This window comes from Sturnus vulgaris, chromosome 1 (genome assembly GCF_052056855.1).
Source record: "Sturnus vulgaris isolate bStuVul1 chromosome 1, bStuVul1.hap1, whole genome shotgun sequence".
Taxonomy (NCBI): Eukaryota; Metazoa; Chordata; class Aves; order Passeriformes; family Sturnidae; genus Sturnus; species Sturnus vulgaris.
This window is the reverse complement of record NC_142243.1, coordinates 104,330,686-104,358,249: the sequence shown is the minus strand read 5'-3', so window position 1 is coordinate 104,358,249 and position 27,564 is coordinate 104,330,686. Positions and strand designations below refer to the sequence as shown.

The 27,564-nt window shown below is 39.6% G+C and overlaps 1 protein-coding gene across 1 annotated transcript; it reads right to left on the bottom strand.

Moving 5' to 3' along the window:
* Positions 1–1,053: 1,053 nt before the first annotated feature.
* Positions 1,054–25,103, bottom strand: AFG3L2 (AFG3 like matrix AAA peptidase subunit 2). Its single transcript, XM_014870855.2, has 17 exons — positions 24,943–25,103; positions 19,818–19,917; positions 19,266–19,334; positions 18,696–18,811; positions 17,712–17,864; positions 15,500–15,574; positions 13,972–14,093; positions 11,382–11,655; positions 10,666–10,803; positions 8,915–9,068; positions 8,233–8,340; positions 7,959–8,084; positions 6,804–6,914; positions 6,113–6,228; positions 4,975–5,175; positions 3,174–3,368; positions 1,054–2,078 (listed from the first exon to the last, which is right to left on the bottom strand). The coding sequence occupies exons 1-17, from the start codon at positions 25,066–25,068 to the stop codon at positions 1,836–1,838; spliced, it is 2,427 nt and encodes an 808-aa protein (XP_014726341.1). The 5' UTR covers positions 25,069–25,103; the 3' UTR covers positions 1,054–1,835.
* Positions 25,104–27,564: the final 2,461 nt, after the last annotated feature.

Here is a 27,564-nt window from a genome sequence, read left to right as displayed (position 1 = left end):
AGAAATGAAGAACTCTGACCTTTGCTGTATAAGCACAGCTAGTCCTCAGCACTGGCTACAAACTGACTATCCCAGACAAGAAGTGTTCAGCTAAACTGGAGGATGAGAAAAGAACAAACAAGGCATTAATACAGAATACAGGTAGGATATAACACTAGAGCATAAGCACAGAAATCAGCCACTGCCTTATGTGCGCAAGATTTGAGTTTTATAGAATTTCACTGCTGCAACAAATCATTCTAAGCTTTGACTCCAGTAATTAAGGAAATGAAGTTCAGTGTTTTCAGGCTGCTTTCCTGTTTATCATTCATTCTTCAAACAACTCGGTAGAGATAAATAGAAGTGTTTAACAACTAAAAATGCCCAGTAAATATGCCCAAAACAGCTATATTTGCTTTGTTTCCCTCATTCCTCTTCGCTGTAAAGGCAGGTAACATCACAGATGGAAGAAGTTCTATCATGAAGAAAAAGAAAATACAAAAAAATAATTTCCATAAATAATTTAACTCAAATACATTTGGAACCAAGGGCCTAAACCTTCAGATAAACTTTTTCCTTTGTCATCCTACTGGTTTCCAGTATGTTGCAACATACAGATGGAATCAGTCACTACTTAGCCTTTTAACCTGCCCTCTGACTCATCACCCTTAAAGGATATTTGGTCCAGCAGAGAAGACTGGTTTATTTTCCTTCTCCCCCTTAACCACCACTCCACCCTCCAACCATGCTTCCCTGTCTTCTGCTGGGATGGGGAGACAGACCATTAATTTTTGAACAGCTGAATTCTCCAACTAATTCTTAGCATGCAACAGACTACAAGAAGCAGATTACTAAGATAACTGTATTCAACTGCAGGGGAAGAACCCCATAGCTTTAGGTTAAGCAAACAAGTATGAAACTCTTGACAATCCGATTTATCACCTTTGGTTTTGGTTGCTGCTTTTATTTGTGAGCACAACCCTGTTACCCTACTTTAACAGGGTTTTGCATTATTCTGAATGCTATACCCAGAAACCAGCAAAAAAAAAAAAAAAAAAAAAAAAAAAGGCAAGCTTTGTTCAGAAAAGTACTGCTTTTATTGACTCAAACTGTATTTACACAACACATTCATATGTTCAATATTTTACAGAACTCTGTAAAAAACTGACTGGTAAAACTGCAGGAGCCAAACAGTTTCAGACTTAAATTAAGACACTGAACCATGAGTACATTTTAAGATATTTAAGCAAGTGTCCAGTTTCACTGTCAACTTACATGGCTGCTCTCTGTAGGAAAACTCTAAAATCAAAATGAGGTGAAGGGGAGAATGGGAAAGGGTCAGATGAAAGAGCTGATAATTTTGCAGAGCTAGTACTTTGTACAACCAGACTTTCACATTTGATATTTTGATGGTTTTTATGATTCTTTTTCTTTTTGGAAACAGGTCACATACAGGTAGAGTTTAGATAAATAATCAAAAAACCCTTTGATTTTTGCAAGCTTACAGACTTTGGAAAAAAAAAAAAAAAAAAAAAAAGACCAGTGCCACAAAGTCTGTGCATGAATCTGAACTGTTTCAACGCTTGAGAGGCTCGGTTCTGGCATTCCACTGCAGCTCAAATTCCTTGTATGCTTCTCCAACTGGCAAACGAAAGATGATCACCTTTTACCAGTGAACTGATGATCTCACACACGTACATTGGAAGCAGAACATCCTTATCTCATCCCGAGAGATCACTCTTCCACCCATCCCTAATACAGTTTGGTTGAATAAATATTTTTTTGTTTTGAAGTACAAACTAGGTGAGTTTGTTTCTCTTCCAGAGTGCAAGTCACCGTGGGCACACACTTCACAGTTAAAATGGCATCCCTCCTTTGATCTGCCTAGCGACCTGTTCATCTGTTGTCTCCTCTTTTTCTTTTTCACGCTCTTTGTTCCAGTCTTTAAGGCCTTCTGGTAGTGAAGTATCCTCATCCAAACTTCCTGTACCTTCCACAAATTCTTCATAAGTAGACTTTTCTGCAAATGGTCTTGGCCCAAGCAAGTCTAACATGTCGCTTTTATCAAGCACTTCCTTCTCCAGCAGCCGCAGGGCAACCTGGAATAGCACAACAAGTTATGTCACGGCATACTTATCAAATATCTAAGATAGCTGTCCTATTTAGAAATGTTTGCTAAGGCAATTAATTTGGCATTGATTAATTTTGATAGAAAGAACAGGTTGTTCAGAGTTCATCAGATACAAGATTTTTCTCCTCCTTGAGCATTTAGGAAGAACAAATACAATTTTATTTTTAATCCCGCTTTTAAGATTAAGCAAAATGCCCTCACTGTGGCTCATTGTTGCTTTTATTGTTGCTTCAGAACAGCAGCTTTTCGCTTCTGCCAAAAGGCTTCTGATGCAAGACATTAAGAGAATGAAAACAAGTGTTCCCTTCCAGTCAGTGGGGATGGCTCAGTCGGGCTGCTACTGTGTTACAAGCTCAAGAGCACCATAAAATACCAATGTGTAAACACTGCACCAGGGTAGCTTGCAGCCTTGGGTCAGCAAGCTCATTGTTCAGCACAAACCACATTCAGTGATCCCTTTTGGGATGCTGACCTGCTACAACAGGATTTGTCTCCTTGTCAGTAAGCCTATTGGATGCCTGTCCTAGAAAATTAAATTATTCTTTTGCTGTATCAGGTTTCGTGGGATGAAGAAAGAACATGCACAAGCTGAATCTCGGCTGCAGTGAGGCAGATCACAAGCAGCCAAGGGACAGGAAAGGAAGAAGACCAAGATACTTTTATTAATGCTCAAAAAGAATTCAGAGAAAAGAATTCACGTGAACATCTCTGCTTATAGGAGCTTCTTTTAGTCCAAAAAATTGGTATCCTGGTATTTCATCTTTGGGTTTTTAAGTTTGCCTATCACATCTACTAAACCCTATGTTAATAGGCAGACTCTTCCCTCCAACTTTGCAAATGAATGTTGACCACATAAGCAGGGAGAGATGTTAAATCATGCTTGTGAGATGCTCAGAGGCGTTCCAAATCAAAAGGAGATTTCTGTTAAGTCTTGTGACACATTCTCAAGATTGCACCAATAGGTTTTGAGTCAACTTCCTCACTATTTTAGATCTAATTCAGTTCAATTCAGATTTTGGCTTACCAGCTGGAACTTAGTGGCTAAAAATACTGTAATGCTCACCTTCTCCACTTCTGCTTTCTTCTCAGTCAGCAGATTTAATGTCCTTTCATAGGCAATATTAATTAGCGACCGCACTTCTTCATCTATCAACCTGGCAGTTGCCTCGCTGTAAGGTTTCTCTAAGACCATGTCTCCCTGACGAGGGAGATCAAAGGAAATCTGCCCCACTTTTTCATTCATACCAAACTGAACAATCTGCAGGGGGAAAAAAAAACCCAAATAAACAAAGGAGAGACAGCAAGACTTTAGGGTAGGTTGATGTAAAATGTGGCCAACAAAAAGGAAAGGAAGAAGTTATTTTGCTATAACCTAATCTTTTCCTGTAACATCAACCCTTTCCCTGAAAACTCAAGTCTACTTAAGTTAATACACACATGTTGACTTTCACTTATTTCTTTTTACTGATTAAAGTGAAGGACATACATAATACCATTTTAAAGTGCTTCCCAGTGGTATGCATAGTGCTTTGCTGTTTAAATTCGAAGGTATTACAAAAAAACCACTTCAGCCTTCTTTAAGCAGTAAAACCCTTCTCCTTTACCAGAAATAGAAGTGTTTCACCAATTCAAAATACTGCTAAATTTTAGCATATTCTACTCACCCATAAAGACAAGCTGACTTAAATACTAAAGTAGAGGTCTTGAAGGTTTTTTCTATCAAGTCCAAAAATCATACTCTATTCTCCATCTCAAGACACTCCTCTACAAATGTGAAAACAATTCTTATCTTGCTTGACTCTTGAATACTGACTTGTCTGGTTGCCAAATGTGCATGTTTTAAGTTGCATTTTGCTCCAGCACAGGCAGAAGCAAGTTCAAACTGCTATTTATTTATTTACTCCATGGCTACTATCAGTTTGATGGTTACTAAAGCAGCACTGCTCAGTCTAGCAAGATCCACATAGGTATGACAACAAATATTCAGAATTCAAAGAGATCTCACCATTAGTACCAAATATCTTAACCTGCTTTCTTAAGAAAAGTTTGATACTTTTTTTTGTCTATAAGTATACTTATTTTTAAAATTTAAAATTGAACAAGAGTCACTGGAGATCTCATAGAATTAACAGGATATTGTTTCACATTTACTTCCAGAACTGAGGCAACAAGAAGCACACCTGAGACCAGGAAATAGGTGGGGTTTACGGATAAGCATGCAGGGGAAGATAAGTGTACTCCAAAATGTCTCTTGCTCCTTGTGAATGTCTTATGACACCTTTTGTGCTGATGCAGGAAATGCAGTAACACACCTGTGTGTAGCCCACAGATACATTTAGGTGAGTCACTGCATTGATAAGATTTTTAATTACTCATCTACATTAGTTAATATGATACAAACATAAGCCGATGTCTTAATTCCCATAGCCTTAACTGACATCAAATAGTGCTTTCAGACAAGGTTGTCTGGATTTCAAGAGTGAATCCAAATTGAATCTTCACACTAGGCAATTGTAAATGTAGGATGATATGATCAGATCTTAGCACTAAATTCAATTCTAAAGTAAGTACAACAATTTTCACATGTAATTGAATCTAATTGGATCCAACTGCAACATGCACGTTCCTGTGGGCAGATGTAGGGCAGTGATCAAACCCTAATGCACAGATTGCTGTTGTGAGACTGAAGTAAAATATTTGAGTCAGCAGCATCTCTAAACAACACCACGATGTTTATTCATACAATGTTTTCTGAAACAAGGCTTTTGAGGGAGACACCTGATGAAATTGCATCATATAAAAATATTAGGTCAGAGATAAAGAAAACCATAAAGGAAAAAAAGGAGTCTCACTGAAGCCCATACCTGAGCATACGCACTCTGGGTCACCTTCTTCAAGTCATCTTGGGCACCAGTTGTAATTCTTCCAAAGAAGATTTGCTCAGACACACGTCCTCCCAGAGTCATGCACATTCTGTCCAGTAGCTGCTCTTTGGTATAAAGATACTGTTCCTTGGGCAAATACTGAGCATAACCCAGTCCTTTACCACGTGGAATAATAGATACCTAGAAACAAAATTAAACAGTGCTACAACTAAACAGTGTTAAAAAACAAAGCATTCTTCAGTTTGACTTACTTTTTAATACCACGACCTACACCATACTCACCCTTGAGGTTTAATTCAGACATTATTTCCATTTACAGTTTTGCCCCCATTGTGTTTTATCCTTAAAAGCCCTGGCTAGCTCTAAACTGGGATAACAACTACTAGAATATCTGGAAAAGAAAGGTAAGACCATTGTCATATCTTCTCTAAAAACTGTATGATATTTTAAAAATGCCATTTTAATTAAAATCCACAGTTCCTTGAATTTAATGTATCAGGCATTATGTACTCTGTAACAGACATAGCATTTTTCCATCTTTAGCATTATGAGTAGTTTAAGGAATTTCCCCATTTATTAATGACCTTTCTTCCAGCAGTAAATTGTACAAGATTATTTTTAAGCCTGAAATGAGATTAAGAACACAGCTATGCAAAACCATGAATGTTAAAGCAAGTTTGAGAGATTGGGGTTCCTTTTCCTCTACGTTCAACTTGTCACACTGTGAACCCAAAAGAAAGCAAATTGAAACTAAAATTTAGCCTTATATATTCCTGAAGTATACTTGTGTTACCTGGTAAGAGTAACTTAAACCATTGATCAGTACTGAAAGCCTCAGAGAAAAAGCAGCCATCAAGGCAGGCAGACTCAGGGGAAGGAACAGGTCTCTCACTTTCAAAGGACATTTATACTACAAACTATTTAACAGCGAAATCAGAAAACAGTTAAGAAAGTTACAAGAAATGAACCAAAATGTACTCTAAAATTGACACACACTGCTTTTTAAAAGATTATATATTTTAGTATCTTCTTAACATTAGGGAGGGGAAAAAAAAAACAAAGAAAAAACGTTGTCTGTGCTACTGTTAAAATTACAAGCTCAAATTAGCCTTCTTACCTTTAACAGTGGGTCAGCATGTTCCAAAAACCATCCTGCAACTGCATGCCCTGCCTCATGATACGCTACTGTCTTTTTCTCCTCTGGCTGGAGTACTTGAGTTTTCTTTTCCAAACCTTTGTAAAATAAATTTGATTAATCGTTTCAGACACAACTTTCTCCTCTGAAATCCTTTACCTCATTTGGAAAGATGGTGAGCAATACTTAGAGGCCATGCATATGATCTATTTAAAAAGTTTAAACAACCCCCCCAAACCTGCAAGTTTTACAAATCCGCATCTTCCAGGTTTCACTGTAACCTTGTCCTTCCTTAGACTTTCTAGTCTCAAATTAAGTTCTTCAGAATCTTTAAATATTTAAATAAAACATTTGCACTTTAAAAATCTTTTCTATGCTATTTTAGGCTAGCAGCAGTTAAAAGCATCCCTAAACCCAAACAGCTTTTCCTCTTGCTGTTTTGAAGAAATTACAGAAGTGTCATGATGAAATTTCTCTTTGTACCTCTTCCTCTATTACAGAAGTCAGCAATATAGACAGGATATTTCTTTTCTAAATTTCAGGTGTGTTCAGGAGAGAAAGAAAAACAACTCTGAAGAGCAAGAAAAGATTCAAAAGCATGGCTTCCTATACATATAAAAAAAGGAAGTTGCCTATTACAATTTTTGTGAAACAATTAATGCAATTCACCTACCTCCAATAACTCTTTCAATTGCTTGCTCAAAATGCTTTTGGTTTATAGCATCTGAGAGATGCCTTGCAGCAATTAAAGCAGCTTCATTACAAACATTAGCAATATCAGCACCTAAAAGCAGAGAAGGCAAGAATTACTGATACTTTTCAAAACTTTTCTCTGAGTTTAGCATAAAGATAACCTTATCTATAACTAGTTTGCTATAAAGTCTCACTGAACTTGAAAATTAAAGGTAATGTGCTCTGAAATAGCTTGATTATTTAAGATATATTTAAATATATGGGCTATAGTTATAGGCTTTAGGGTTTTTCTCATATGTACACAGCCAGCAAATAAAGTTTATTACCAGTGAAGTACTTGTTTCATACATCCCACCTTCCTTTTCTGTCTGCAACAGATTATACTTAAACTAGTATATTCTTAGCTGCATGCATTTCCTATACGTGAATTCTGAATAGCTCAGATATTGTCATATCTTTAGAAGATATCCTTTCACATTACTCATTTCAAGCCATCCACTTTTTGTTAAAACTATTTGCAGCAGTGCTATTGGGATAACTTAGTTTAAACATCATCACTGTAGCTGCCAGAAACATTGACAGTCAAATCTCAGAAAACCAGTTTTAAATGGACCAAAAACCAGTGAAGAATTCACAAGTGTTGAATTAGGAAAAGATGTGAGAACTCTCATTATTGACTTTTAATCTAATTAATTTAAAATCTGTATTGACCAGTAGTTGAATTCTGCACTGTTTTTTGGTTTTTACATCCAGAAACAAATTCCCCTACAAAATATACACACAAACTCCACAAAACCCAGGTCTTCTCCAGAACTGTTCAATAATGCAATAAACAAAGGAAAGGAAAAAGGAAGAACACACACACAAGTGATAACAAGCAGAAACCTTTGAACAGCTTATACTGAAGACAGAAGAAACTCCCTTTTCATGTCACCCTGACAGAAGCTAACAAAATCTCAGAAATCTCCTACTCGCTCAAACAGGCAGAGAGAATTTCAGGCTGTGCCAGTAAATACAATGAAATCACACACCATCCAGAAGATCAGGTGCAAGAAAACCAGAATTAGTAGGGAAATCAAATATCTACAGCTTAAATAGTAAATGGAGAATAATAGTGGCATTAGGAGTCACTTACCAGAAAACCCAGGTGTTAGCGATGCAAGCTTTCTTGCTAGGTTATCTTTATTTAAGACAGCGTCTAATTTCAGAGGTCTAAGGTGAACTTTGAAAATGGACGCTCTTCCTTTTATATCTGGGGGTCCTTTAAAAGAGAAGACATAGTTTTATTTTTCACATCCATATATATTCAAATTGAGTGTGTGAAAGGAAGCTATAAGTATAAATAATTGCAGTGACTTCAGCAGTGCTCTACAAACACAGGATGATACAGGCACGCAGGTAAAACTTACCAATGTAAATCTGCCTGTCAAAGCGTCCTGGTCTCATCAGAGCAGGGTCTAAAATATCTGGCCTGTTAGTACCTGCCAAAATGACTACATTTGTGGTTGTATTAAATCCTGTTAAAGAAAAGTGATAAAAAGAAAAGCTGTTTAAATATAATTTCTGTGTGAAAAAAACCAACAAAACAGAAATAAAAAGACTGTCCACTTTATAGGGTTATGTAAGAACTGACAGTTTAAACAAATGATCTTAAAGCTGAAAATATTTCTATTTATTGCTGCATTGCCTAGCTTTTCATAACAAGCAAGAAAATGGCCTTGGGCTCTGCTTTGTGAAATATTATATCAAACCCTGCTTTATCTTCAAAATACAATAATAGATTAACTGCTCAGGAAATCGCAGAACCAGCATGGCTAGCTGTATTCTTTCACAGACTGGTCTCATTGTGAAGAATTTTTTTTTGCCGATTCAACCACGACAAAGAGTTAGGAGATACAGAATGAGGGTTCTTTTTCTCAGAATAAAATTTAATAAAACATCAGGGTGCAAAGTGAGTCACCATGTTTTATTTAAGGAAACAATCTGAATTTAAGCTAGAACCCAAATCTTGGTTAGCAGCTCTGAACAAGCATATTAGTTCTTTCCAATATCCTTGTTATTACAACATAGTATTAGATATTAAATACTCACCATCCATTTCTACTAAAAGCTGATTGAGTGTGTTCTCTTGTTCACTTTGTCCTCCAAAGTTGCCCCTTCCTCTCTTCCTCCCCACTGCATCTATTTCATCAATGAAGAGAATGCAGGGGGCATTTTTCCGAGCCAGAGCAAACAAATCTCTCACCTTAACAAAAGAACAGAGAATGTATCTGACTTGTTTTTGACTCTTCAGAGTTGGGGAGTGGGGGGGGACGAGGCACATCAGTAACATCCCTGTAATTGGGTATGGCTCTGAACAAGCATTCCAAAGTCTTCAGCTAGCCCTCAAGGCAATGATAAGATACTTAATTCCCCTCCAAATATTCATTTGGAAGTTTAATTAATTTCTAGAAGTCTGGAAAAAACATCCAGTATATGAGTAGATAGCTGATATTTTTTTTAGACTTTCATATTTTAAACAAGGTATTACATAACTACTGTGGTAGTTGCGGCACAATCTGACTTGAATTTTAGATGCAACATTTCAATGTTGCTCTTCTTGCAAAGGTATCAGAACGACCTCATTAAAACCAGTTCAGTGAGTTAACAGGATCTACAACTGAGAAATCGAGCTGGAGCAAACAGGAAATTAAAAATTAATGGAAGAATGTAGACCTGAGTGATAATCAGGTGCAGCTTGGAGCTTTACTACTTTATACATCAGTAGTAGTAGATGCAATTATAGAACGCTTTTCTGATGACAAAAAATGTACAGCAGACATGAAGAAATGCAAATTCTGGACAGTAGTTTGTACTACAGAAAATCACCCAGATTTTTTGAGAAAAGTACAATGAAAGAAGAAAATAAACAAGTGTCAGATGCTTAAAGTGAACTATCTTTTCACTGGAATAAGCAGCAATCCAGAATCATACAACTGTTTTTAGTGTATTTGCATTATGGAAACTGAACGTTTCCATGTGCATATACACTTAAAAATCACCAAAGAAACCAAGGCTGCCTAAGCAGTTTTAGTTCTAGCACATTCCAATTTACAAGTGATCAATTTAGCATCACTAATAACTGCCTTATTTAATAAATTAATAGGAACTGAAAGTAAAACACTCTCAATGTTGTTTTCTATAGGCATCAGAAATTATCAACTGTGTTGAAACCTCGATTCCCGGACAAAGTTGTGCCAACAGATTTCACTAGACAGTAAAAGTATTTTCACAGACCACTACAGAAAAGTTAAGTCACTTTGCTTTGGGGCACTTCAGGTATCTATTGACAACAGAAATCTGAGTATCACTATTATTTTAGGATACCTAATACTTTACCAAATTTTAATTACCATAAAATACCATAAGTAACTTGCTTATAGAACTTCACATGTTTTATAATGAGCTTTCTTAAGACAGGTAAAGCAGAAAAGCCCAAATATAATAGACATACATTTGGTTATTTAAAACACCTGATCTCCAGAAATCAGTCAGACTCATATTCCAATCTGCAGCTTATTTGTGTGTCCTAGACAACCCTTTACAGCTAAGAGTTTGAAACTACAAAGAGAATAAAAGTTCTTCAAAGAAATAGGATTTAAAGCAGGAGGAGGCATTTCCATAGCAGTAGTTAAATAAGCTACAGATTTCTGATCCAGCTAGTAAATTTACTTCAGATCAGAGCATAAGAAATCTGCATAGAAGAAAGAACTTCAACTGTAATCAAACTGTTTGTCTCCCAAATGTGACAAGGTCCTTCCAGCAGCCAATACTGAAAGGAAAGAGCAAGGCCAAAGACTTACTCGTGCTGGACCCACACCAACAAACATCTCCAAGAACTCTGAGCCATTGACAGTGATAAATGGCACATTGGCTTCTCCAGCTGTAGCTTTAGCCAGAAGTGTTTTCCCAGTACCTGGAGGACCTGTCAAAATTGCCCCCTGTAAGAGAAACAGGTATATTTTCCTCATAAAGAAAACAATAGTAAGCCTATAAAATAACATGTTATGATATTGAGTTGCTATCTTTTCTTTCACCACAGTCAAAATCATGCAAGGAAATAATTGAAGATTAATCGCTCCTTTAAACGAGCAAAAGGAAAAACAAATTAGATACAACACTACCATGCTGACTTAGAGTTACAGGAACAGTGATTTCTTTGACTGATACATTAAAAAAGAAAAAGAAAGGTATGTCATCAGGTGGACTCCCCTGCCAGCACAGCCAAAAGGCAATTCTGTCATAACTATTTGCAAGATTGATGCTATACCTATATGTGCATCATTTCTGGTCCACGTGAACAGATAATGTATTCCACAAGGCAAGTCTTCTGGCACCACAGTTACACTGCTGGCACTTAATGCTTACTTTTTTTTTTTCCTGATTGGAAGAAGACAGAAGCTGTATTTTTTTCTGATTAGAAGACAGAAGTTGGAAAGCATTGCATATGTAAACAATCCTAGTACAGTTTAGAATACTGAGGACTACTAGAATAAATTCTAAGTCACCATTCCCTCACCTTTGGAATTTTTGCTCCAAGATCTTCATATTGTTTGGGATTTTTCAGGAAGTTAACAAACTCCATTATCTCTAATTTGGCCTCCTCACAGCCAGCTACATCTTTGAATTTAACATCTATTTCATCCTTAAGGACTTTGGCTGTAGTTTCACCAACACTGAAAAGTCCACCCATTCCACGCCCTGCCCGACCTAAGCCTGCAGGACCTCTTCTTAATGTGTACAGCAACGAACCAATAATCAGAATTGTAGGCAGCAAACTGAGGAGGAATGATCTGCAGGAGAAAAACAAGAAAAAAAAAGAGAAACATATCACAAAAATCCATTACTGCAAATAACACATATAAGATGTTGATTCCATCATGAGCAAATTCAGGACTAATACTCAATCTATTAACTTGTAATGACTGTATTTCCACAGGTTGTTCACACTGGGAAAACACCAAAATAAATTCAAGAACAAATTGTTATACTGATAGTTGCTTGTTTTTAAACCAAGCACATCAAGTAACATTGCTGAGTTTTACAGAGGAAAAATTGCATTACGTAATAAACAGAAGTAGCTTGTTTTTGCAAAGGTAAATTTACAGGACTAGTTATGTAAATGGCTATATTCTCAAAGTTGTGTTAGGTAGCATATAGTTTATCCTACTACTTCAAGCAGAAATTTCTCTTCAAAATACACACTCTTCTTCCCTTAGGTCTTTCAGCTTTTTACTTTTTTTTTCTTCTTCCAATGTTCCCATTTTAATTTTCAAGGATACAGATTTGCAGAGGGGGAGGGGATGGTTTCTTGGGGCGGGGTTTTTTTGTTTGTTTTGCGGCTTTGGTTTTTTAAAATTATTATTCATTGTCCATTGTTCTCCAGGTTTTTAGCACAGCTCTGTAAAAGCCAAAAACCCTAACACAGTCCCTTTTTTCACAGTATCTGATCACTGTACAGATTTTCTGTGAAAAGGAACAGCTTCAACAAATGGCTCACAAGACATTCTATCCACACTCAGCAAAAATAAAATGCAGAAAAGAAGTACAATCATAAATGAGCACAGGATTTCTGGGCTTTACAAATAACCCACATTCCTGGGATAAAGAGGAAAAGAAGGACTTTTTCCCTCTACTGTAATATTCAGCAGATTCTGATCCAACAGGGAACAGCAGTACTTTGATTATATATTGCTGCTGCTCTCTCCTGTTTTCTGTGGCATTCCTGGAGCAGAGCAATATATATAAATACCTATATGAAGAACAGTCACTGAGAAGGAAAGGACCTGTGGTCAGAAAGAGGGATTCAGGAAGCAAAGGTCTGTACAAGGTTGAAGAAGACATAGGAACTAATCTACTCTTCCCAGTCTGTCGTGAGAAGCCTCAGGCCGACATGCAGCATTTCTGCACAAGTGCTGCACTGCCCTGACCATCACTTTTCCCCAGGTTTGTTTAAATAAGGGCTCAACAGGTTTATTTATCACCATCCTTAAGAGCATGCTCCATTATAAACAAACAGAGAAATGAGGCAGGCAGTGTGTAGAACAGAAAATAAAAACCTCTGTCTGAAGTTGCAAGATTGTCCAGAGTGAATACCACCATTTTTCCTGTTGCCACCAAGACCAACAGGCAGCAGCAACTGGGTAAAACACACTGCAGAAAAACCAAGATATTCTTCTCCATCCCCCCCCAAATCAAAACAAATACCCCAAGTACCAAAGAACGTAAACATAAGAGAGGTGGTAAATGAGCCATGAGCTACTAAACCCAAAGTCCAACTTCCTGATGATGCAAAACCTACTTCACAGACATCATTGGGACTAGTTTTTAAACTGCTCACTAAAAACGAAAAGGAAATTAGTCCTTGGGATACAAGATTACATTTGTCTTCTAAGCCACTTGGAAAAATACATCAGAAAAATACATCAGCACTTTTACTGTCTTCTAAATAAGGTCAATAAAATTCAGCTACATAAGGCTAATATAACGAACACAAATCTAGTATCATTACCATCCTTAATGGGAAGCAACAATGCTGTAAATCTAATATCAATACTATTTTTCTTAACAATTAAGAGCATGATGCATCTTCTACTTTCTGCTAACAAGCAGGTTAGTGTGATCTACTTAATCACCCATTTCTTGCTTTTTTCCAAGGCCCCAAAATTTGACTTATGCTTAGTTTTTTGGCCAAAAATTGATGCCCCGAATATCTCAGCCAACATACTGTAGTTCTATATAATATATAGAATATAGAATCGATATTATGTGTCTGTTCAAAAATCTACAGAGCGTCTGCAGAGCTCTGCTGCTGTGCCTGGCTAACTCATAGTCTAGTAAAAGTGAAAGGAGTTAAATGAAGAAAGGAATTAAAGTAAAACGTTTATATAATAATAAGCTATATTTAGAGTAAGAGGATATGGATTTCTTCATAGACAAAGTACTGAACAGCTTCTCTTACACATAACACTCAAAAATAAACCCAAGCTGATTGTTATTCTGATAATACTGCCACCTAGTGAAACATAAGCTATGTGTATTACAAACCTACTTCTCTACTATAAACACAACCTTTTTTTTACCAGAGACTTTTAAAAGCAACTTCTTACCCATCACTCTCTGTTGAGTAGACTACAGGCAATCTGTTCTCCACTTCTATTCCCAGATCTTGCTGCACAGTCTCAAGATTCCGTTCAAAAGTGTCCACACTACCGATATTAAACCAGACGTACTGCAAGGAAAAAAACAGATCACAAAGTGCCCTCTCTTATTTCACCATCACTACAAGACAACTTCTTCTAGTCTGGTAATTCCTCGTGCATGGGTTAGATTTGGACCAAGTTTAAACTGCCTTGTCAAATGTGTAACTGGTGTAAGAGGCACACAACATATCAGAACCCTCCCAACCTGAATATACTGTATCTATCACTGCTTCTGCAGCAATGATAAACCCCAATAGTATTAGGGCACTTTCAACAGATGGAAATCCTGGCATTTTGTCCAGAAAAAAATGGAAGGGAGTAATAAACAGATCTTTACAAGGGAGCTATATAGTCAGAATAATACAGAGCACTGAACCTGGAAATACAGCAGTCATACAACTTTACTGCTTCATTTGAAGGTCTCAATCCTTCTGATTAAGAAAGGTTTTTGCTTTTCTTAAGAAAAACTTTTACAGTTTATACTAGCTTTAAAGTCAGTTGTTTTCACAAAAAAAAAAAAAAAAATCCAGCATGAAATTTATCACAGACCAGAAAGAAAAATCCAGATATTACTTTCAAAATGTGTTGAGATCTGGCCTTTCAAGAAAATCTCCCCTTTTGCACCATGACCTGCCTGACTTGTCCATCTTTACCCTAACATTGAAAAAGAAAAAACAGAGCAGTTAACTGATTGGGAAATGAAGGCAACTGGTTGTATGTGGGCTAAAGAGTAGGTGTATAAATAAGTCACACTGAAACCCACTGATTAAGTAATTGCTGCAGATTTCACTTTACCCAGGAGAGACTTGCAGACCTTGTTGCAGAAAGACACTTAAGAAAAGCTCCACTACCTAAGAAGAGGTAAGCTTATAAACCTTTTCTAATGCTTCTTTGAATTTTCCATGAAAATTTTACATATATTTTTAATAGGTCCCTGCCACTGGTTATCATTCTTTGGAAAACTTTCACCTGCATCAGTCTATTCCTCACTGTGCTACTAAAAGAGCAACTCCATTAAATAAATACGTTGGAAACAAACACTTCTCTTTGTTTTCTCAAGTAACCGGCTAAAAGCTGTCTGGAACAAAAAAGATTCCTAAGTATTTGGACTTAAACTGGGATTTTCTTGAGCAGATAGAAAACAGCAGTTAAAAATACAGAACATTCAGCAATTTCTTGCTCTTCCTTTTTTAAGTGTCTGTATTAAAGTGCACAGCACTGGAAAGGAACTCCTTGTCATAGTCTAAAGGTATCTGTGGCAAAACAACTGATACAGTAAAGTGAAAAACACATGACGTAGGATAATATAACAAGAAAATATGTTTTAGATTAAGAAATTATTAATGATCCAGACCAAGTTTCTGCCTCAAACTTTACGAAAGAAGACTGTTTTGCTGCTTCTAATATCTCATGAACATGTACTAAAAGTGTTTACCCATTCATGAGGGGACTTTCCAGGAACAAAGATGACTCTAACAAAACGCTTGTTCACCACTTCAAGTCTGTCCACCTGTAGGAGGAGAAAAGAACAAAACCTGAGTGAAGAGTGTACAGTCACTGCACTTTCACCACAGCTTCAGATAACAAATGTGAATATTTCCATTTTCTAGTTAAGAGACTATAATTAATCATATACATCAGGACAGTTTCACAGTCTACAGTTTGCCACTAGGAATCATGTATGTAATCAGGAAAAAAGGAATACTGGCACACCAGAATTTAGATTGAAAGACTGATGTCGTACCCTTTTCATAAGGAAAAACTCAATGCATGCCTCAGCAAAAATCAGTTACAGTAAAACAGTTAAACAATAGTTAATTGTCTCAGTGGTCAAACACCAAAAGCAGTAAGTTATATGATTCCAAACTCTTATAGCAGCTTCCAAAACAAACCAAACCGAGTAAAATGAGGGAAACCTGAACTCTGTTCTTACAACTGTTTTCCCTGATAGAAAGGGTTTCCCATGCCACAATATTAAATACAATAACATCAATTAGAATAAGTATTTAGCTAACGTAACAGATATATAAATCTAGGAACTGTGCTATAGGTTTAGCAGATACATACCACTAAGATCTTTTTTAAAAGCGTCCTCCAACGGTTAGTTTCTTGGATTTGACAGGGCCTTTTTAGAAGTCAACTAAAGATTTTTCCCTGTTTTCTCCCTCTTTCCATTAAAGAACTGGTTTTAACATGTCCAAAGCATTTAAAACTCGCAATCAAGTTTTAGAAGTTGGGCCTGAACTACACACAGGTTAGTAAGGTTGGTCCCTAAACTTGCTATATGTGGCCATTTCTGGTAGAACTGAAGCAAAACATGACCTAAGAAGTCACTCTACAACCAGCCAGATTTCACACAACACTACCTGAATGCCTTTGCTTTGAAAAGCACATGACTCCAGTAGTGCAGTCTTCTCCCCACCACTATGGCAACCAACAGTACTCAATAGTTACATATTTAGTCTGTCTGAATATCCACTCTACACCTTACAAAGACACAAGAAACTTGGTTTTGTGCAACAGTCTACTTTCCCAATGTTTTTCTGCAAGGAGGCTTCAGGCTTTGTTCATTATAACAGCTAAACTAATCTTTATACACAGTTAAGTGTCTTACCGCTTCAGAAATTTAATCAGTACAGTTTTTTTTCACAAGATGTAAAAAATCACCAATTTAGAACAAGAGTGATTGTAAGACAGCCTAGGCAGAAGGGGAGAAGCATACAGAGCAGCTGTGCAGAGATCAGTTAGAAAAGAAAGGTAAGGGACACCCTGTTCAGCAGGTTACCAAAGTAATGGAAGGTTAATTTTGTGTTAAAAGAAAAATAAACCGTCTTGGTCTGAAACCTAGAGGACAAAGCAAACCAATGCTTTCCTAATCTGTAGGCAAAGATACAAGCAGGGAGGGAACAGAGCAGACAACTAGTGGCTCCTGAAGTGGAAAAAACCTGTGCAAGACAATCTCCTGAACTTCAGGGCATCACCAACCTATTAGTCCAAGTATGGAAAGCTGCCAAGTTCTACAGAGAGATAGGATATTGATGATAAAATTGATTGCTCCAGTAGTGGCTCCAGGTAAGAAAAAATGAGAGGAGAAAACAAAGAGAGGAAGCTACTTTACAACACAGACTGATAAAGGGATGCCAATGTATTGCCCTTGAAAGGATTCTTCCATTCCCCACCCATCCCTTTCTGTTCTCACTGCTTGTCAGATTCCCCAAGGAACTGATTTCGAGTGAAACAAGCAGAAAACCTTTTCTTTCAGAGGGATGGGCTCACGCAAGTGATAAGGTTAGGAGTAAACTTCTTCCAAAGGCAGCTGGCATGTCGCTTTAAGCCATTATGTCAGCTTACCTGTACTGTAAAGCCATACCCAGGACAGAGTGTGGCTACACTGCCCCTTCATACCAGCACCCACAGAAATTTTGTCCTGAGCTGCTATTCCTTCTCCTCTCTTGAAATGACATAAATCTTCACATATCCATCCAGAACATCTAGGAACTGATTAAAATGAAAGCTAATTCCTTTCTCCCTCAAAAATTATACTGAGCCAATTCTCACTCTACAGACACACACAAGCCTAAGTGAGGAGGGAGAAATTAGCATCTTCAGCACTCTGATGTTTCACACTGATCCCCCTTTCCACTCACCAATCCTTTAGAAAGGTAGTTGTTGACAAAGTCTTTCCAGGTGATTTCTCTCCCAGGGACCCTGAAGAAGAAGTAGTATACTACCATTGTCCAGAAAAAAGAACTTCCCACTACGTACATCCGAAACTCCCTGACATCCCATGGAATGTCACCCTAGAAAATGGAGAAGGCAAAAAAAATTACAGTCTGTAATACAGTAAGCACAGAGGAAACAGGTTCTGGTATTTCTTTGTAGCTTCTCTTCCCTGCCCTCAAGGTTGCCAGAGAGAATGCCAAAGGTCTGTTTTGTTGTATGAACACACTTCAGCAATTTCACACAGAACTGAGGAATTACTACTGTTTTCAGATAAAAAAATCATATGACCTTCATTCTAAAACAATTATCCTTGGTCTCCAAGAGTGCAAGCTAGACTGACAAAAAATAAAGGAAAAAACTAAGAGAAGAGAAAAAAAAAAAAAAAGGATGAAAACCATTATGTGCACCAAAAACATTCTTTATATTCCTGTACTATCAGGTGCCATCATCTTTGTGTTACAGCTAATGGCAATAAATTGGAAACAGGGAAATTCACATAAGCATTCCATTAAGGTCAGAACATGTAAGAGCAAACTACATTTAATGAGCATTGTGTGGCCAGAAAGATTTCCGAAATGACACTGAAACAAAACACAAAGCCTTTAAAGGTCTGAGGCTCCACTCTAAGAATACTGACTACTAGCAACCACATTCACACAGCTTAAACTTCATTAACATTCCTGAACCAGAGGCAGATGCCTCTGGAGTTATGCACTGAACAGTTATTCATGAAAGGCACTGAGTGACTAGGGGAGCCTCCTAGAGCCAGTCGCCATGAGAGGCCTGGCACAGGAGGCTTGAGCAAGATTGAGCAATCAGAATATTACCTTAAAAGGTAAAAAAAACATGCCAGGTTATTTCATGGAGACAAGATAGTGACATAAAGAAAAATATTTTAAAGTCAAAACCTTCTGTAATCTGGTCCACCAGTTAGTGTCTTCTTTCTTGCCACCTTTTTTTCCACCACTGCCACCACCTCCACTACTAGGCCCACTGGGCTGTCTGGAAGTAGCTTGCTTTGCTTCTAACAAAACAAAACAACAACAAAAATTTACATCTTATGCCAATTTCACATTACCTTTTATTAGTTGTATTAAGGAGATGTTCTGAAAAATGTACTAATCTACAATACTACAATAATTAGATAACATGAAAAACTGCATTTTCCATAGCAAACCAGATATATAGTCCATTAAGTGGCAGAGTGAGTTATGACCAGATGAGAGGTCTGTTAATTTATAATTGAGGGACAGCACTCCAATAGAAGCACAAAAATACTATTCCAGAAGACAAACATGATTTTGCTTTCATATCATGTATAATAAAAACATATCAATTTACATTTCTAAACTAATCTGGTACAGAAATATCTTCCCTGAAAAATAAAGAAAAAAACGAAAAATCACATTTTTTATGCTAAAATGTAATTTAATGAATATACATTCCACAAAGAACTCAAGTAAAGCAGCTTTTTGTACCTTTTGTTTCTCCAGGTGTACTTTTAGTTCCATTAGATTTCTTCCCATTGGGAAAATACTTTTCAAATCCTATTAAGAAAGAGGAAAATAGCTCACAGTTGGTTTTTATTTTACAGTTCTTTCATCACACTTCAGTCATCACAAGCTGAATGTATACACTAGCAAAGAAGCTAAGAACATACAGACTGCAAAACCAGCTTTGTTCTTGTCTTTTAGTTGAAAAGCTCTACCTGGGCTCCATAAATGAATCTACTGTGTTGACAAGAGAATGCCACATGCATTTAATAACTTGAAGTAAAGCTATCTTTTAACCAGAGATAGAGAAGCTTGTCAACAGAAAGCTCCGCTGCACAGTGTGAAGTTGACCAAACCACACTATTCTTTAATAGCTCCTAAAAATCCCATAAATTGAGTGTTCCATCTCAAGATTAAAGGCTGGTTAGTACAAGAACTGACTTCCCCACAGATAATAAACCTAAATGGCACATGAGTGCAGTCCTCAGCAAGGTATGTAAGCAGTCTGCTTCGTTTCAATATCAAAGTTACAGTCACCTTTGGGAGGCTGAGAGAAAAGCCTTCTGCAAGCAGCGATTACACTTGCCAAAACAGTGCTTCTATCAGCAGTCACTCCGGGGGTAACTTGGTCACAGAGCTGAAAGATGAGAAAGAAATATAAAGAACAAGAACATGCCACAAAATCTTCAAGCTCTCTAGTAGAGCCTTGAAGCAAGTCAGACACTACTTTACAACTTGAACTTTACAATAGACCTTGTAGTAACTGCTATGCACAAGAAAGTAAGACAACAATGGAAAAAGAAAAGTTCATCAAATTCAAAATCAAATGAGTAGTTTCTACAGCAAGGAGATTTCTATTCTTGCTCTTAGGAACAGTTTCATCTTACACACAAACAAAACATTCTTTATTAAAAGAGAAAAATCAAGCAGAAAACACTATAAGCTATGAACATTAAAAACACATTGATTTCTATGGGAAACATTTCATCATACCAGGTGAATGACACTAAAGTGCAACATTAACTCTGACTATACAGGCATGATCCACACAGTACTGAATCATGTTTTGTCTGCAGCTTTTTTTCAAATAGTTAAGAAGTTGTAGCTTCTGAATATGAGAGATCTACTTGAATCCAAAAGAAAAGGATGTGGCAGACAATGCTTACATCCAGCAAAGAAACTAAAATAGATGAGGAATCTCAGTTCAAAAAGAAGATCTAAAGCCCTATGTGGGTAAACATCCCGTTATAAAACCACAACAAACCTAAGCCTATTGCTCCTTGTTCTAAGGTTGTTTACTGTTATTCATCATTTAAGTGCAATGGGGGAAATTGAAATATTTAAACTCACTAATTCTTAGCAAAATTTTGCTACTGTAGCTGAATACTTTGTCAAAGTACAATTTTATTCAAGAGAAATCACCTGATTTCTTCAAGAAGGACATATTTTAGATAAAATCCCCTTCATATGCTTTTCCAACACTTCTGAGAAACAAAATATTATCCGTGCCAAGATTTCCCCACAGACTGACTTTCTTTCTGCCTCCACTCCCACCATAAAGTCACTCAGTCTCCTGCTCTCTTTGATTGGAAGCTATTTACCTTAAGAGCCAAAGAAATAGTAAAATGCAAAAAACAAACCTTGCAAGACAGCAAACATCCATCTGGGACTAACACCTCTAGGACTATTTCTGTTAAGGGAAGCTCAGTGTTATAGCCAAGGTACACTGGCTATAAAAAAAACCCCTATTTTTGCATAGTAAAGAATAGTAATTCATAGTGATTCATAGTAATGAATCAAGTAATTCATTACTTGATTGCACACTGGAACTACCCTAAGCATGCTGCCATTCATTAACTGAATACTGTAACTCTCCTGAAATCTTCTGTCTGGAGCTTCCCCATCCACCCCTTATTAAATGATGAAATACATTAGACTTATTTCAAGCATCTCTGTAGTTCCACCTGCTGGAACCAAGAAGAATACCAAAAAGTTCTCATTCCTTGCTTTTGCTGTAGATAGAGCTAAAAATTCTTGAGCTGCTTGATCAAGCCATTAGTTTTGTGCCACTGCATGTCTCTGAATAAAATCTGATACTGAAAATCCAAGAGGGCATTTTACTGATTATGAGAAGCATGTGCAGTGCAGATAGTCTAGAGGGAAGCTAACATAGAGAACAACTACTAAGTCCTATACACTATGACCTCCAAAATGAGCAATTCCATCTGTGTTCCTAGAAATAGTTTTAGGACAAGTGGGAAGCAGCCATGTGGGCAATAAAATAAAAAGAGCTTGCCACAGATCATATAGAGTTCAAATACAGACAGGCAGTGAATAGTGTAGCAACTGACAAAACTCAAAGAAACAATGGCGTTTTCTCCTACGTGAGCTGTCTCCTACAACACACAAAAATGAGGGACTTAGTTCTTCTGCAAATTCAGATTACTTTTTATTTGCAAAGAGACTGGAATATTTTGAAAGCTTCACTCCAACTAAGACAAAAGAACTACTCATGTTTAAAAGAAAACTTTAAGTAAGCCAAATCAAACGCCCTGGCTCAGCTAGACCAGCATGGGTTTACTACAGAATTAAGTTATAGTTTAAGCGAAAAAGAGAGAAGGGTAAGCAGACAGAGCTTTGGGGCAGACCTGAATAATGGGACTGGCTTCTTACTGGATTGTCTCTACTGATTCTAAATTCCATGAACATATGCAGTCGTATGTCAAGTCAATATGCAGAGAGCTGAGTGCTTTGAAGTTGCTTTGTGAGAAAAAGGAACAACTGACTTTCAGTCACCTGCTGTTCAGTGTCACCTGACTGCCTGGAGAAGAGAGGGCTGAGAGGAGACCTCATTATTGTCTTTAAGTATCTGAGGGGAGGGTGCCAGGAAGATGGATCCAGGCTCTTCTCAGTGGTGCTGAGCAATAGGACAAGAGGCAATGGGCAGAAACTGATGCACAGGAAGATCCACTTGAATAGGAGGAAGAAAGTCTTTACTGTGTGGGTGACTAAGCACTGGAACAGGCTGCCCAGAGATGTTGTACAGTCTCCCTCACTGGAGATATTTGAGAACTCTCTAAAACACCAGCACAAAAACTGCCTGATACAGGGCCTGTCCCTGGGTTGTCTGGCAATAGGAATGCCACAGCAAGCTTAGCTGATATAAGCACAGTCACTGCCTAAACAGAGAGAAAGCAAACAGAGCACATTTTGACTGGATTCTGTTTTAAGCTGTCTACCAGGAAACTCTTGCCAAGTGTCTCCAAATCAGAGGCAAAAAAATTCACTGCATGTAAAACAAAACAAAAAAAACCCTGATTTTTTTTTTAGGCAAACCTTGTGACACCATCCTAAAAATCAAGACTTTTTAAAATGTAAGTTAGATAAAATACACAAAGATCAGTTTTAGAGTTAAAATAACCCATAAAATGTCCAGAGTGCCACATAAACCCAAGACCACAAGCAGAACTACTTCAAAAGTTTGCAAAACTTTGTAAGCACAATCCATTTTTTAAAAACTGAGGCTACACAAAGCAGGAACAGAAAATCCACTTGCTTAGTTATGCAAATAGGATAGAAATCTAGTAATTCTAGAAAGCTGGAAGTTCACAGTTTTATCCATTATCAAGTTCCAAATCAAAGTAAAATGAAACTGAATCAAAAGCCATCAAAATATTACATAAGAACATAATGAGAAGAAGGGACACCACACATCAAAAAGCTGGTAAGGAAATTTAACTTAATGCAAGTAACTTTCTACATGGGCAAATAGGGATAGGACAAGGGAAAATCTTTCTTAAACTAAAAGAGTAGAGATTTGGATAAGAAATTAAGAAGGAAGTCTTTACTCCTAGAGGGGGATGAGCCACTGGAACAGGTTGCTCAGTGAAGCTGTAGATGCCCAACCCTGGAAGCGTTCAGGGTCAGATTGTATGGCACCCTGAACAACCTGCTCTGATGGGAAGTGTCCCTGCCCATGGCAAGGGGGGTTGTAACTAGATGATCTTCAAGGTCCCTTCCAACCCAACCCAAGTCTTTCTAAGGTTCCAAAGCTACCCACTTTGTAAGAAAGATCAATTTTTAAAAAGTAATGGCTTTTATGGAACAAAGATCCTCATTCTTCTGCTTACATACAAAGCCAGATGCTAGAATGAATACAAAGTCCCCTTCCTAAGATTGATTCCAAATAGGAACTCATTAAATTTTGTTGACAGAAACAAGAATTAGCTTCTTGAGAGATCAGCAGCACTGCTGAAAATGTTTTATTTATTGTTGAACTGATGTTCACCTCTAATCAAACAAAACCAAATTCACCATTAAAAACAAGCCACATATTCATGATGACAACAAAACTACTAACATCCTTCTGTGTGTATTTGTCTCACAATTATCACCATCCTAGAGATAACCTTAACACCTATAACGGTCTGGCTGTTCACCACTCTATGCTACAGGAAAACAAAGCAACCCTCTCAAGATGCCAATGAAAGAGAGAGGAATTAAGCATCTTCCTTCTCCCAAGCAGCTGCATAGGCCTGTCACTCCTCCACTGTGTTAGGCCTGTCAACAAGGGCAATACACTTCTTGTAACAACTGACAGTAAAGGCCATTTTATTAAGAATGAACACACAGACATCATGATTTATCAGTTAGTACTGCAACCGTAGGTACAGATTCATGGCATCATTGCACTGTGCAATCCCGGGATGCAAACAACCAGGCTCTTCTTTTCCAGAACACTGACACCCAAAACAAACTGCTCAGTCATTAATCTTTTAACATTTCAGTCTCTCACAAACCCACCTAATGCAAATCATCACCCTGAGAAAGCAATGGAAGAACTTTGGAATTAGGTGGGACACAGCACCTGGGAAACCAGTGGGAACCTGGGAACTTTCCTCTACGAAGAGAAGCTGAGAAAGTTGGGGCTGCTCAGCCTGAAGGAGAGAAAGTTGCATGGACAGCTCACAGCAACTTTACAGTATCTGAAGTAGGTCTACAGAAAAACCAGAAAGGGACTCTTGGTCAGGAACTGTAGTGACAGGACAAGGAGTACCAGGTACAAATTGAAAGAGAAGAACTTAAGTTAGCTATTAGGAAGAAATTCTTTACTGTGAGGGTGGTGAGACATTGGAAGAGGTTGCTCAGAGAAGCTGCCGATGTAGCGTCCAAGGCCAGGCTGGAGGGGCCTCTGAGTAACACAGTTTAGTGGGAGGTGTTCCTGTCCATGGCAGAGGACTTGGGAAGAGAAAATCCTTCAGGTCCCTTCAACCTCCTAACATCCTAAATTTCCATGAATTTCGGCAGGATGCAGCACCAGCAGCAGCTCTGGGGTGTCACCTCGTCTTCCTCCTGCAAGGCGACCCTGCTGCAGCCAAAGGAGCCCGCAGGTTCTCCCGCACGGAGCCGGCTGCCACTTCCAGCCCGGGAGGCGCGGCACTCCAGCCCGCCCGCTCACTCATCCACCGGCCCTCGTTCTGGTACCGAGGTAGGCCGGGGCCGCGTCCTCCGAACGGGGTGAAGACGAGCGGGGAAGGCCACGGGCAGCAGAGGGGCGCCTTTCCCCGCCCCGGGGCCGCCCGCCGCCGCCGCCGCCGCCGTCACCACCACCACCACCACGGCCCTCCTCCCTCAACCCCCGGCCCCCGCGCTCGCTCCTCACCTGCGCCAGGCAGGGCCTCGGCCCCCCAAGAAGGCCCCTCCCGCAGAGCAGCTGCTGCAGCGGGGCCCCGGGCAGCCCCCGGCGGCAGCCACCGCCCCGCGCCAGCAGCAGGTACCGGTGCGCCATGGCCGCCCGGACCCGCCGACACCACCGGCCCGCGCCGCCTGACGTCACCGCGCCACCGCGTGCATTTCCTCTGCGTCCGAAGGGCACCCTCCGACCACGCCCCCTGGCGGAGGCCACGCCCCTGGAGGTCACGCGCTGTTCTCTGGCCACGCCCACACCGTCACCGTCGGAGCCCCGCCCTCCCTGGAGTGCAAGGGTTTCTCAAAATCCCGGGATCAGTCGGGCTGGAAAGATCTCTAGGATCACCGAGTGCAACCTGTGACCCAACACCACCACGTCAACTAGACCATGGCACCAAGTGCCACGTCTGAGCTCTTCCTGAACACTTCCAGGGACAGTGACAACACCACCTCCCTGAGCAGCCCATTCCGATATTTAATCATCCTTTCTGTGAGGAATTTCATCCTAATATCCAACCTGAACCTCCGCTGGCAGAGGTTGAGGTTATGTTCTCTCGCCCTGCTTGCCTTGGACAAGAGACCAACCCTCACCTGGCCAAAACCTCCTTTCAGGCAGTTGTAGAAAGCGATATGGATCCCCCTGAGCTGCCTCTGCTCCCGGCTAAACACCCTCAGCTCTTCACAGGACATGTACTCCAGACCCTTCACCAGCATTGCTGCCTTTCTTTGGACACGTTCCAGCACCTCAATGTCCTTCTGAACTGAACTCAATATTTGAAGTGTTGCCTCACCAGTGCTGAATACAGGGGGAAAATCCCTGCCCTGGTCCTGCTGGCCACACTGTTTCTGATACAGGCCAGGGTGCCACTGATCTTGGTCACCAGGGCACACGCTGGCTCATGTTCAGCTCTTGTTGATCAGCACCCCCAGGTCCTTTTCCACTGGCCCACTTTCTAACTAGTCTGACCACAGCCTGTAGTGCTGCATGGGGTTATTGTGGCCAAAGTGCAGGACGCAGCATTTGTTCTTGTTGAACCTCATGCCATTGGTCCCAGCCCATCTTTCCAGCTTGTCCAGATCCCTTTGCTGAGTCAAGGGTGCGGGTGAGTCAGCGGGGCATGGCCCGGCCCAGCCTGGCCAGCATCACTGAGAAGGGTGGGTCTCCTTGCTGCCAGGGCTGGTTTAGCCTGCAGTAATGTTCTACAAAGCCTGGAGGTAGGAAATAAGGAAACCTGTCTCCTGTTTTTGCCCCATTATGTAAGGCATTTCATATCGACGTGTTTGCTCTAGAATGAATCTGTGCAAAGTCCTCTAGGTGAACTCAGGCATTTGGCATTACCACTGTTAAGGAAACATCTCAGTCTGACCATTCACAAGACTCTCTATCAGTCACATTCCCAAGGCCAGAGACTTTCACTGCTGGGACCAGAACCCCTTTCCAGCGGGCAGCTCCAGTGCATCCACAGGTGCCCCACTCGACTCCTCTCACACCAGGCCAGGTTTCCTTACTGGATCCACCCCAGGTTCCTTACAGCAGAGTCTCATTCTGTAAAACAATTTTTTCATGGTGCAGTAACACAGAAACAGCCCCAGCCTATTCCTGAAGGGACTCCAACAAAGGAACCCCTAGGTTTCTATACTCCCACAGTCCAGCCACATGCAAATCTTGCTCTTACTCATGAGTCATTGCTCCTGCTGTGTCTCCCAGTGTCCATTCACCTGGCTGGCACAACCAAAGGATTGGCAGCTCATGGCCTCTTGTCTCAGGTTCCCACTGAGAGTTCCATCGAATATCTCAATCTGCAGCTTGCAAACCGAGCTACTGCCCCACATGTATTCCTCAACAATCACTTCATCCCTGGGCACAGCCCTGCACATGCTGTCCCTGGCTGCATGTCACCCCCATGGCTGTTATTAGGGTATTTAATAAAAACTCCTGGTTTGATTAAACCGAAACACTGCTAGCTCACAGAATCCTAGAATCACAAAATAGGAAAGGAAGGGACCATAGTGGGTCATCGGGTCCGACCTCCCTGCTCACCCAGGGTGAACCAAGAGCACATGGCACAGAGCTGCATCCAGATGGTTCTTGAATATCTCTAGTAAGGGAGACTTGACAGCCTCTCTGTTCCAGTGCTCGGTCACCCACACAGTAAACAAGTTCTTCCTCGTATTTATCAGTTGGAGTGAGCTTCCTGTGCATCAGCTTCTGCTGTGGTTTCTTGTCCTAATGCCTGGCACCACCAAGCAGAGCCTGGATCCATCCTCTTGGCACCCTCCCTCTAAATATATATACACATTTATGGGGTCCTCTCTCAGCCATCTTCTCTGGAGGCTGAACAGGGCTAGCTCCCTCAGCCTTTCCTCCCTCATGAGAGAGATGCTCCAACTCCATCATATTTGTAGCTCTCCACCAGACCTGCTCCAGGAGCTCCATATCTCCTTTGTATTGAGGAGTTGGGTTTGTTTGTGAGGACCAAGGGTAGCAGTCAGCCAATGGTAATGCAGAACTGCTTTCTCAGGATGTGCCTTTCCAGCGCGATCTGTATCAGGGGAGGTTTAGGTTGCATATCTGGAAAAGATTTTTTACCTAGAG